The 12,619-nt window shown below is 45.8% G+C and overlaps 1 protein-coding gene across 1 annotated transcript in view; it reads right to left on the bottom strand.

Moving 5' to 3' along the window:
* LOC128061778 (kinesin-like protein KIF28P) overlaps positions 1-12,619 on the bottom strand; it is a 67,835-nt gene that overhangs the window by 19,806 nt on the left and 35,410 nt on the right. The window contains exons 9-14 of the mRNA XM_052654146.1: positions 10,246-10,355; positions 7,059-7,165; positions 5,828-5,918; positions 4,256-4,310; positions 2,637-2,760; positions 487-631 (exon numbers count right to left, since the gene is read on the bottom strand). Of these exons, the coding sequence (XP_052510106.1) occupies positions 487-631; positions 2,637-2,760; positions 4,256-4,310; positions 5,828-5,918; positions 7,059-7,165; positions 10,246-10,355 (632 nt within the window). The remainder of the gene's footprint in view (positions 1-486; positions 632-2,636; positions 2,761-4,255; positions 4,311-5,827; positions 5,919-7,058; positions 7,166-10,245; positions 10,356-12,619) is intronic.

Below are 12,619 nucleotides of genomic sequence, written 5' to 3'. Positions count from 1 at the left end.
ATTCATAGATTAAATAATGGTATCAATGTTAATTTTCTGATATTGAGCATTGTACTGTAGTTATTAAGAGAAAGTCCTTTTCCTTAGGAATAACACAATGAAGTGTTTAAGGATGCTCAGTCATGTCTAACTCTTTGCGACCCCATGAACTGTAACCCATGAGGTTCCTCTATCTATGGGATTCTCCAGGCAAGAATACTGGAGCATCCTTCAATTCTCCAGGCAATGCCGTGCTCTCCTCCAGGGGATCTTCCCGACCCAGGGATCGAACCTACATCAGCATCTTTACCCTCATAATTAATTTTATGAATTAAGTAAATCTTCCACATGTGCTTACTCTGTATGAAAATCATACCTTAATTTTCTAAACATTGTATTTTGACACAAAGATTATTTTCTTAAGGAAAGCAGGATTGCACACAAGTGAAAGCACTGCTTTCACATCTACCCATGGAAAATGCCAGAAGCCTGGCCTGGGCTGCTTACCGAGCTTATCAGCACTCACGCCCTCAGCAGCCGCTCTCTCCAGCTGGAAAAAGTCATAATCAAATCTGCTCAAGTCCTCACTGCCTCGCTCGGAAGGAAACCCAATGTAAAGGTAGGCGCTGTTGGATCCCAAAATAATCCGGTCCTAGGAAGGAGACAATGCGCTCAGAGAGAGGAGGGCAGAGTGAGTGAGGTCAGCCTGCTCCTCTGTGTGCATCACGGGACCTCGTGAATCCCCAAGCAGGGGAGAGACCTGTAAATGAGGAGGGAAGAGGGGCCTCTTGCTTTTTCGTGCTTTCGTTGACTAATCCTTTATTCCGCACTCTCTGTTAGCCACTAGAGGAGTCAGTGGGGACTAGACAGACCCATCCCTCCCCTCCAAGACTTGATAAACTAATGATGTAACCACAGCCTGTGCGGGATGGGGAGGAAAAGGGCAGGGCTTCCACAGAGTGTACCGGGCTAACTCACACTGGGGATCACAGAGCATCTCTGGGAAGGTGCACTATTTAAGGTGACACAGCTGGTAAAGAAGCCGCCTGCCATGCAGGAGACCTGGGTTTGAGCCCTGGGTTGGGAAGATCCCCTGGAGAAGGGAAAGGTCCCCAACTCCAGTACTCTGGCCTGGAGAATTCCATGGACTGAATAGACCATGGGGTTGCAAAGACTCAGACACGACTGAGTGACTTTTCAAGAGTGCTAAGTTTTGGTGAGGCTGAGAAGAGTACTGTTGACCAGAGCCTGGAAGGTCTGAGCATCAGTCATGTGACCAAGGGAAGCCCAGGCAGAGCAGTGAGGCCAGAGAGGCAGATGATGGGCCCGCTCACTCTGGTGTCCTAAAAAGATGGGTCAATGAAGGATTTCCAAGAAAGGAGTGGCTTGCTCCAGTGTGCTAGTCTAAAAGGATCTCTGTGTAGAGGAGTGGAATGGGTGGGATGAGGGTGGGGGGAGGCTCCAGAGGAAGGGGTTTTATATATATAATTATGACTGATTTGATGTATAGCAAAGACCAACCTAGATAGCATATTGAAAAGCAGAGACATTACTTTGCCGACTAAGGTCCGTCTAGTCAAGGCTATGGTTTTTCCAGTGGTCATGTATGGATGTGAGTGTTGGACTGTGAAGAAAGCTGAGCACCAAAGAATTGATGCTTTTGAACTGTGGTGTTGGAAAAGACTCTTGAGAGTCCCTTGGACTGCAAGGAAATCCAACCAGTCCATTCTAAAGGAGATCAGCCCTGGGTGTTCTTTGGAAGGAATGATGCTAAAGCTGAAACTCCAGTACTTTGGCCACCTCATGCAAAGAGTTGACTCATTAGAAAAGACTCTGATGCTGGGAGGGATTGGGGGCAGGAGGAGAAGGGGACGACAGAGGATGGGTTGGCTGGATGGCATCACCGACTCGATGGACGTGAGTCTGAGTGAACTCCAGGAGTTGGTGATGGACAGGGAGGCCTGGCATGCTGCGATTCATGGGGTTGCAAAGAGTTGGACACGACTGAGCAACTGAACTGAACTGAACTGAACTGAAAGACCACCACAACATTGTAAAGCAATTATTTTTTAACTTAAAAAGTAAAATAGAAGGCTTTCTGTGGCTTCAGCATGGATAAGGGACAGGAGAGGGGTCTGGAGCACCTGTGCTACCGGCAGGGTGGTGGGGAGATGCGGAGAGCCCAGTGTTGGCAAGGTGCTGGCAGTCCCTCTCCAGGGCAGATTTTTTTTCTTCTTAATATTCATTCATTTAGTTGGCTGTGCCATGTCTTAGTTGCAGCATCTGAGATCTAGTTCCCTGACCAGGGATCGAACCCTGCATTGGGAGCTCAGAATCTTAGCCACTGGACCATCAGGGAAGTCCCTCCATGGCAGGTTGTTAAAATCTAAAATATGTAGCGTTAGAGCTGGAAGGATCTTGGTGAGCACCTAGTTCACCTCTCTCTGTTTTGTAAGCAAGGTCCAGGGAGGTGAAATGACTTCCCCCAGACACTCAGGGAGTTAATATCAGGTCTCCCAACTCCACAGCTGTGACCTCTTCATCACTGGGACACGGTGACAGAGGGACAGAAGGGGCTTAGCGCCCAGCCCTGCCGGCCTCACTCCAGCTCTCCTGGTTGGACTCAGAAAATCCTGTGGCTCCGCAGGGGAGTTTACCAAATGCTGCAGCTTCGTCTTGGTCGTGATGGGCACCCCGTTAACGATGACCTTACATTTGCCGTATGGAGTCACCATCACTTTACCACCCGAATTCGTGAAGGAAGCATGTTTATCTGAAATTCTAAAAGGACAAGAATGTGTCTAAGTGACCAAATAAATCACAATTTTGGTGAACAGTGTAGGTAGTTCTTTCTCATTTGCACAATCAGGTAAGGCCTACAGCTGCTAGGGAAGTCTGATGGGGCTCCTGTGTGCTCAGTGGGTGGAGGTGGAGAGGTGGGTGTGAGGGACCCTGCCTTGAGCAAGAGGGGAGACAACAAAGCAATTGTTCATTAGTAGAACCAACCCCCACTCCCAATTCCTCCCCACCCTCCTGGGGCCAGGAGACACAGAGTCAAGCTGGAGCCCGCAGGGACTCACAAGTCGGTGGGACGGAGTGGAGGGAAATGGAAAGAATGGTGTTTCAGAGGAGACTCTTGGGAAAGAGATTTAATAACAAGCCTACATATCGCCGAGAAGTTTAGGTCTGTTTCTTGGTCTTTATCTACACAAATCCAGACCTGAGATGTTACAAGATTTGGGGCCAGTACCACAGGCATCAGTCTGGCTCCCAACAAATGTCACCTGTGTGACATGATTGTGCTAGAATGTCCCTGGGCTCCTTGGCTGCTGTGAATGTTTGAGAAGCTGAGACACACTCAGGCCCAGGGGTCCTCAGAGCAAGGTTTTAACCTAAGCTCAGCTGCAGTTCAGCCAATTCCAGACCTGTGGGTTTGGGGACCAGGGTCCCCACAGGAAGTGGTCTGGAAAGAGGGATGAAGGGATCCCCAGGAAGAATTGGGGGAAAGGGGCTAGAGGCCATCGGTCAGGGTGAGTTAGTGCCAACAGGCCCCTCCCTACTGGTCCCTCTCATCACCCACCCGCCCTCTGCTGCCACCTCACACACACACCCACACACAAGGGCTGGGGTGGGCTATGGTGGGCTGAGGTCTGGCACAGGGGACTGGTCAGTAATGCCCCGAGTCTACTGGCTGGAAATCTGTGGGCAGTCATGACACAGTGGGGCCGGAATCGGGGGAGGAACACTGGAGCAGCAGCCTACCCCGGAGAGAGGCCACAGAAGTGCAGCCCCTACTCTGAGTTTACAGACCTGCCTTGGGTGCCTCGGGGAGGGATCAGCTCCAAGTCTGGGCTTTGTGTTAGTCCAGTTGGCAAAGGCTCCGAGCACAGAGATGCCTTTGCTCTTGGTGGTGAGACCACAAAAGGCCCGTGCCACCGTACTGGGCCTGTCCTCTTAACTCTCTATTTCCTGCCCCCATCTGCTCAGGTCCATTTGTGAGAATAAGTCCCTTTCTCCCAAGACCAGATCCAAGAAAACAAACTGAGCCCAGCAAGAGGGATTTTGGTGAGAGAAGAAAACCGTCCCATGTGATCTTCCATAATAAGTATTAGAGTGGGTCCTGAGATACATCTGGTCAGTTCTCATCTTTGGCTGTCTGGCAGGGCTTGTGGCCTGCCTGCCCTGACAATGACTAGATGAATTTTGAGAGTGTCCTCTGGATGCAGTGGTCTCAATTCTGTAATGCTGGACAAAGGTGCTGAGTCTGTCCACTTACCCCAAACCTTGAAGAATAATGGCGTTTGAAGCTGCCTGACCAGCATCACATGAACCTGAAAAGAATTAAAATAACTTTTTTTTCAAAAATTTTCAGGATTTGATCTTAGTAACTTATCTGATGTTTGGGAAGTGCCATTTCCTCTCCAACTGGATCACTTGAAGGGATTCTCTCACTGTGATTTTCAGTCATGATGGTACATGGACATCACCTTGCCTGGGGGATAATTGCTTTAATCTCTGCCTTTTTGGTGATATTCCCAACTTTCTGTTTGTTTGCTTAGGAAAATATTTTTTATTTAAGAATGTGTCATTTATGTTAACATTTAATGGATTTATTATTGTTACTTTAAATAAATTTTAATTAATTTTTATTGGAGCATAGTTGGTTTACAATATTGTGTTAGTTTCTTCTGTGCAGCAAAGTGGATCAGTTACACATATACACGTATCTACTCTTTTGTAGGCTCTTTTCCCATGTAGGTTATCACAGAGTATTGAGTAGAGTTCCCTGTGCTATGCAGCAGGTTATTAATTATCTAGTTTATATGTAGTAGTGAGTATATGTCAGTCTTGATCTCCAGCCCCAACTACTGTCCTGCAAAAGCCTCTCCTGTCCTGAGTGTGCATAAGGCTAAAATGCAGAAGACAGATGTGACCAAATACTGGTGCCATTTTCCAGTGGATGAATGGATAAATAAATGTGGTAAACACATAAAATGGTGCATTGTTCAGTCTGAAAAGGGAGAAAATCCTGATACATGCTTCGATATGGATGAAGCTGGAAGACATTATGCTAAGTAAAGTAAGCCAGACACAAAAGGACAAACACTGTATTTTTCAACGTACCTGGAATGGTTAAATTCATAGAGATAGGAAGTAAAATGGTGGTTGCCAAGGACTGGGTGAGGGGCTAACAGGGAGTTATTGCATAATGGGGACAGAGTTTCAGTTTGGTAAGACAAAAGAAATCTGGAGATGGGTGCCGGTAATGGTTGCACAGGGCTTCCCAGGTGGCTCAGTGGTAAAGAATCTGCTTGCCAATGCAGGAGATGCAGGACACGTGGATTTGATCCCTGGGTCGGAAAGATCCCCTGGAGAAGGAAACGGCAACCCACTCCAGTATTCTAGCATGGCTAGTCCCACGGACAGAGGAGCCTAGTGAGCTACAGTCTATGAGGTCACAAAATGTCGGGCACAACTGAGCAACTGAGTGCGTGCACACATACGCGTGCACACACACACACAAAATGGTTGCACAACAATGCGAAGGCACTTAATGCCACTGCACTGTACACTTAAAAATGGTTAACATGGTGAGTTTTCTGTAATGTGTATTTTACCATTAAAGAATTTTAAAAAGAAAAAGAAATATGCCCAGGGGCAAAAGGCACGAACAGAACCAGAATCAACTGCTGAGGAGGTGCCAGGTCAGTTAACATCACTCTATAAATTAGAAGGTCCAGGCCCAGAAAATTTGGTCAGAGACCTTACGAACCAAAGACAGCAGGCAAGTGACCCTTGACCCTCTTCCCTCTGCCTTCCCATGGTGTGAGTTGAGAGGGGTAAGTACCAGCCTGAATGAAGTGCTTGAGAACCCCTGTGAGCTGTGGGTCTTCATTGACGTTGAGAAGGTGGGGGAAAGTTTTCATCATCTGCTGCTCCTGGAGGAGAAACAGAGAAGGTATCCTCACCAGATGGGGCAGCACAGCACAGAGGGCAAAGTTCCTTCCCATCCACTGCTCCCAGTCCTCCAGTGACCTCATCACCTAAAAGGTGCTGATGGCAAAATGGGGCTGTGGCATCACCCTCTCCTGGTTATGAAAATGCATTTCATTCTTCAATACAGGTAGTGATTGGTATTGTGATTATAGAGGATTGACAGTCAAATGGAACTGGAATAAACTATATGGGCACAAGGAAAGCTTTGAATCCCGAAGTTCTAATAAAGAGGATGAAAGTTCTTCTGGTTGCAACTATCCACACAAAACAAGAGTCCTAGGTTCTTCACTCTGGATCCCTCTTGACTCTTGCAGCCAAGAGGCACAAACCCAGGTTACACAGGAGGTTATTTTCTTGGCATTTCTCTCTGCCATATGCAGCCACATTATGCCCACACCTCTAGAGTCCTTGGACCCTAACTCATCCTGACCCCCTGCAGCCACAGACCTCCACCCCACTCCACTCCCAACACTTGAGGCTCCCATTTATTCTGGCTCCAGGAACCTTCCAGAATCTGGACTGGATCCCTCCCACCACTGCTGAAGTCCTCCAGGGCTAGCCCATGACTCTGGAGCTTGTCCAGAGCCTCATAGCTTTGGGGAGTAAGGTTATGGGAGGGGTAGTGTTGACGGAAGGCAGAGAAGACATCTCCCTGGCCCAGGAACAAAGTTCACATCACAGCCCATTTATGATCTGGAGTTGGCAATGAATGCCAGACCCATGGTTCAGGATCACAACACAGTCCCCAGAAGACAATCACATTCCTCAAATTCTCCCCAAATTCTAATTTTCAACAGCTTTGAATTCTATCCTCAGCCTCATGCATCAGAGGCACCAAGGCCTCTCTGCTTCCTTCCTTTTCATGCCCTGCCATTGTATCCCCAACTCTGCCAATAATTTAAAGTCATATGTCACATATCACTTGTCACAATCGCACATTACACATAATAGGTATACTATCTGATTACCCAATTATCCTCCTGTCAGCAGTCCAGGTATCACTGAATGTCTGGTTAAGGTGCAAGGCTGCCCCATCCCCTTCCCAGGTAGTCGGCCTCAGCAGGTAGAGGTGGTGAGCTCACCTGGGCAATGGCCACATAGTGCTGCTGCCATTCCCACCGGGCCTGCTCCAGCTGGTTTGCCCAGCTAATCTGGTCACAGGGAGGCCCAAGTAAACAGGCTGGAAGCTCTGGAAGGAGGGAGGTATTTTAAGCAAGTGAAGGCCAGCTTTAAGGTTTGCAGTGTCAAAGGTGAGGCGCAGAATGTTGCCATTCTGTTCTGAGTCAAAACAAGGGACTCTCAGCAGGAATGGGAAATGGAAATGCACTAACAGCCTGGAAAGTGCTGTAAAGAGAAGGATCTTCATAGCAGCACTAGACACAATAGTCATAACATGGGAGCAATCTAAATGTCCATCAACAGAGGATAAAGAAGATGTGGTACACATATACAAGGGAATATTACTCAGCCATAAAAAATGACATCATTTGCAGCAACATGCATGGACCTAGAGATTATCATAAAGACAAATATTAACATCATATAGTATCACTTATATGTGGAATCTTTAAAAAATGATACAATTGAACTTATTTACAACACAGAAACAGACTCACAGAATTAGAAAACAAAGTTATAGTCATTCTTCCAGAAAATTGCAGAGGAAGATAAACTTCCAAACTCATTCAATTTTTTTTCTTTAATCTAATTTATTTAAACCCCATCCTGAACCCTCCTCCCACCTCCCTCCCCATCCCATCCCTCTGGGTCATCCCAGTGCACCAGCCCTGAGCACCCTGTCTTATGCATCGAACCTGGACTGGTGATCTGTTTCACATATAATAATATACATGTTTCAATGCTATTCTCTCAAATCATCCCACCCTTGCCTTCTCCCACAGAGTCACCATCACCCTAATACCAAAACCAGACAAAGATGCCACAGAAAAAGAAAACTATAGGCCAATATCACTGATGAACATAGATGCAAAAATCCTTAACAAAATTCTAGCAAACAGAACATATTCCAACAGATTGATTTGGCTATTCAAGGTTTTTTGTATTTCCATACAAATTGTGAAATTATTTGTTCTAGTTCTCTGAAAAATACTGTTGGCATTTTTATAACAGAATATATTATTGTTATATTACAGAATATTTTATAAAAGAATATATTCCAACAACATATTAAAAAGATCATCCATCATGACCAAGTGGGCTTTATCCAAGGGATGCAAGGATTCTTCAATACTTGCAAATCAATCAATGTGATACACCACATTAACAAATTGAAAGATAAAAAACGTATGATTATCTCAATAGATGCAGAGAAAGCCTTTGAAAAAGGCTGACAAAATTCAACATCCCTTTATGATAAAAATCCTCCAGAAAGCAGGCATAGAAGGAACATACCTCAACATAATAAAAGCCATATATGATAAACCCACAGCAAACATCATCCTCAATGGTGAAAAACTGAAAACATTTCCCCTAAAGTCAGGAACAAGACAAGGGTGCCTACTCTCACCACTACTATTCAATGTAGTTTTGGAAGTTTTAGCCATGGCAATCAGAGAAGAAAAAGAAATAAACGGAATCCAGATTGGGAAAGAAGAAGTAAAACTCTCACTGTTTGCAGATGACATGATTCTCTACATAGAAAACCCTAAAGACTCCACCAGAAAATTATTAGAGCTAAACAATGAATACAGTAAAGTTGCAGGATATAAAATTAACACACAGAAATCCCTTGCATTCCTGTACACTAACAATGAGAAAACAGAAAGAGAAATTAAGGAAACAATTCCATTCACAATTTCAACAAAAAGAATAAAATACTTAGGAATAAAGTTACCTAAAGAAACAAAAGACCTATATATAGAAAACTATAAAATACTGATTAAAGAAATCAAAGGTGACACAAATAGATGGAGAAATATAACATGTTCAGGGATTGGAAGAATCAATATAGTGAAAATGAGTATACTACCCAAAGCAATCTATAGATTCAAGCTACCAATGGTATTTTTCAGAGAACTAGAACAAATAATTTCACAATTTGTAAGGAAATACAAAAAAACTAGAATAGGCAAAGCAATCTTGAGAAAGAAGAATGAACTGGAGGAATCAACCTCCTTGACTTCAGGCTATACTACAAAGCTCAGTCATCAAGACAATATGGTACTGGCACAAAGACAGAAATATAGATCAATGGAACAAAATAGAAAGCCCAGAGATAAATCCACGTACCTATGGACACCTTATCTTTGACAAAGGGAACACTTTCTAATACCATGAAGTAAAGTGAAGTTGCTCAGTCGTGTCCGACTCTTTGCGACCCCATGGACTGTAGCCTACCAGGCTTCTCCATCCATGGAATTTTCCAGGCAAGAATACTGGAGTGGGTTGCTATTTCCTTCTCCAGGGGATCTTCCCAACCCAGGAAACAAACCCGGGTTTCCTGCATTGCAGGCAGACCCTTTACCCTCTGAGCCACAAAAATAAACTCAAAATGGATTAAAGATCTAAATGTAAGACCAGAAACTATAAAACTCCTAAAAGGAAAACATAGGCAAAACACACTCTGATGTAAATCATAGCAGGATCCTCTATGACCCACCTCCCAGAGTAATGGAAATAAAAGCAAAAATAAACAAATGGGACCTAATTAAACTTAAAAGCTTTTGCACAATAAAGGAAACAATAAGCAAGGTGAAAAGACAGCCTTCAGAATGGGAGAAAATAATAGCAAATGAAGCAACTGACAAGGAATTAATCTCAAAAATATACAAGCAACTCCTGCAGCTCAATTCCAGAAAAAATAAGCGACCCAACCAAAAAATGGGCCAAAGAACTAAACAGACATTTCTCCAAAGAAGACATACAGATGGCTCACAAACACATGAAAAGATGCTCAACATCACTCATTATCAGAGAAATGCAAATCAAAACCACAATGAGGTACCATCTCACACCAGTCAGAATGGCTGCTATCAAAAAGTCTACAAACAATAAATGCTGGAGAGGGTGAGGAGAAAAAGGAACCCTCTTACACTGTTGGTGGGAATGCAAACTAGTACAGCCACTATGGAGAACAGTGTGGAGATTCCTTAAAAAACTGGAAATAAAACTGCCATACAATTCAACAATCCCACTGCTGGGCATACACACCGAGGAAACCAGAATTGAAAGAGACTCATGTACCCCAATGTTCATTGCATCACTGTTTACAAAAGCCTTGGACCTGCGCTGACCCCTGACTCAGTTTACCTGCCATTCTGCAGTTTCCACACCCGAGTAGCAGTCTGTCGTTCTCTCCCCTGGACTCCCTTATCAGGGTGGAGGTGTTGACAACAGCTTTGTTCCGGATCTTCTTAGCCCTGTGCAAAGGTGGACACACACTCAGGCCCTGGGTCTTTCACAGCTGGAGCAATACTACCAGAGCACTGGTGGGAAACTGGTCTTAAATGGTCAAAATGGGAGCCTTTCACTTCCTAGTAACTTGAGATTCCACTGTGTAAGTTTCCAGTAAACCACTAAGACCAGAAGGGACTCAGTGACATCCAGGGCTCAAACATGAGCCACTCAGCCCAAGCCTGGAGTCCACCCTCAACGTGTTCTGGGCCCCAAACACACTCCCCCAGTTGGGCTGACTTGGTTAGTGAAAATCTTCAATCTCTACTGTTGCTGTAACAACACAAACCCTGGAGGCTTCCAGCGACTGCTCTGCCATGTGTGCCAGGCCAGGAGTGGGCTTGGACTTTGCCTAGTTCAGGGTCTCCAACCTCCAGGATCTAAGGCCTGATGATCTGAGGTGGAGCTGATATAATAACAATAGAAATACAGTGCACAATAAATGTAATGTGCTTGACTCATCCCCAGACCACCCCTAATCCCCCACCTCTCTTGACCCCCGGTCCCTGGAAAAATTGTCTTGCATGAAACTAGCCCCTGGTGCCAAAAAGTTGGGCACCACTGGCCTAGTTCACTCCTGGCTAGTGCTGCATGGGACATAGTTATGCTAAAACATGACTTGTTCTTTACCTGAAATTCAAATGTAACTGGGCATCCTATATTTTCATTTGCTACATCTGGCAACCTTACTTCTTTCCCCGAGGAACAGGGTTTGCAAGGCTTGCCCCCAGTCACAGAGACCACGACAGATCCAGGCCTGGAGCCCAGGACCCCTGGGGATCATTTTCTACTTCCTCGGCATCGCACAGTCTCTCATGTAAAAAGTGCTAGCAACAGTTTAGAATTGACAAATGGAGAGAAAATGAACATTCTACATAATACTAAGGGCTTCCCTGGTGGCTCAGACTGTAAAGAAGCTACCTGCAGTGCAGGAGTCCTAGGTTTGATCCCTGGGTTGGGAAGATCCCCTGAGGTGGGCATAGCAACCCACTCCAGAATTCTTGCATGGAGAATCCCATGGACCGAGGAGCCTGGTGGGCTGCAGTTCATGGGGTTGCAAAGAGTCAGACATAACTGCGTGACTAAGCACAGCACAGCACATAATACTAAAGGCAAAATTCAACCTTAAGTTCTGAGTTTGTAGCACAGATGTTGGAAGAAAATAGAGAAAAACAAATGGAGCAAAATGATACTGAGGCCTGGCAGTGAGAAATGAGAATGCAAGGGTTTGTCCCTAAAATGCAAAGGCCTTTCCCTAGAGAAGAGGCCAAGGAAAAACTGAGAGAACTATGTGGAGACATCACAACAACTGTCATTTTGAGCTTCAGCCCCATGCCAGGCAGAACTTGGCCAGGAACGGTTCTTGAACCATCTCACATAGTCTTCACTCAGCCCAGAGAGGGAGGTATCACCTCCTTTAGCATGTGAGCTCACCAAGGGCAGGGAGGTTCAGGTCTCAGAGAGAGTAGGGCCAGATTCTGTCTGACACACTGGCCCGTAGACCTGACAAGTGATGTATTAGAATAGGAACCAGGTTCATTTCACATGCCAGCTCCAGTCACCTGGAACACTGGCCGAGAATTCCAAGTTCCTGAATGAAGCTGACGGGAAAGCTGCAGAGGGGCATTCTCTACGTCGTCCACGCTGAATGGGATGGAAGGGTGGTGACGCCATGGGGTTCCAACCCCTGGTTACAGCCTCCCTCTCCCCAGACCCTCACTTTCCCAAAAGGGTCAGGGGAAGCAGGCTTCTGCCTGCCTTGAAAAGCAGAAATGGCTCGGCAGAGCCTCCTGCCAGGACTAACTGACAGGAGTGGGCTTGCTTTCTGGGCCAAGTGGGAAGGCAGGAATGTGTGTGGACAGCCCTTCCCTGGGAGGAGCCACCTCTGCCCTGCTGTGTGAGGCCTGGAGATATGAGACACAACAGAGGGAAAGGGGCAGGGCCCAGAGGTGGTTCCCAACTTGGGGAGCCTCTTACATGCTCATCTTTATCATTAGCACAAAAAATCCCTGCCTGCCGCTATTCTCTACCTGTGACCCATAGGACAAAAAGAGAATCTGTGACTGGCCATGCTATTTGACAGAAAAATGCAGGGAGACAGAGAACTGAGCACTTCAGGGGTGGGTTCAATTCATCCTCCCATGAATTTGAGCCTGTGGCTCCTCCCCCATCCAAGACTGCAGTGACAGAATGCGAGGCTAGGAGGGCCCTGAGCCCCTATTTCTGTTTC

This window comes from Budorcas taxicolor, chromosome 16 (genome assembly GCF_023091745.1).
Source record: "Budorcas taxicolor isolate Tak-1 chromosome 16, Takin1.1, whole genome shotgun sequence".
Classification (NCBI taxonomy): domain Eukaryota; kingdom Metazoa; phylum Chordata; class Mammalia; order Artiodactyla; family Bovidae; genus Budorcas; species Budorcas taxicolor.
Note: the sequence above shows the minus strand (reverse complement) of the source record. Positions and strands in the feature narration are given on the sequence as shown.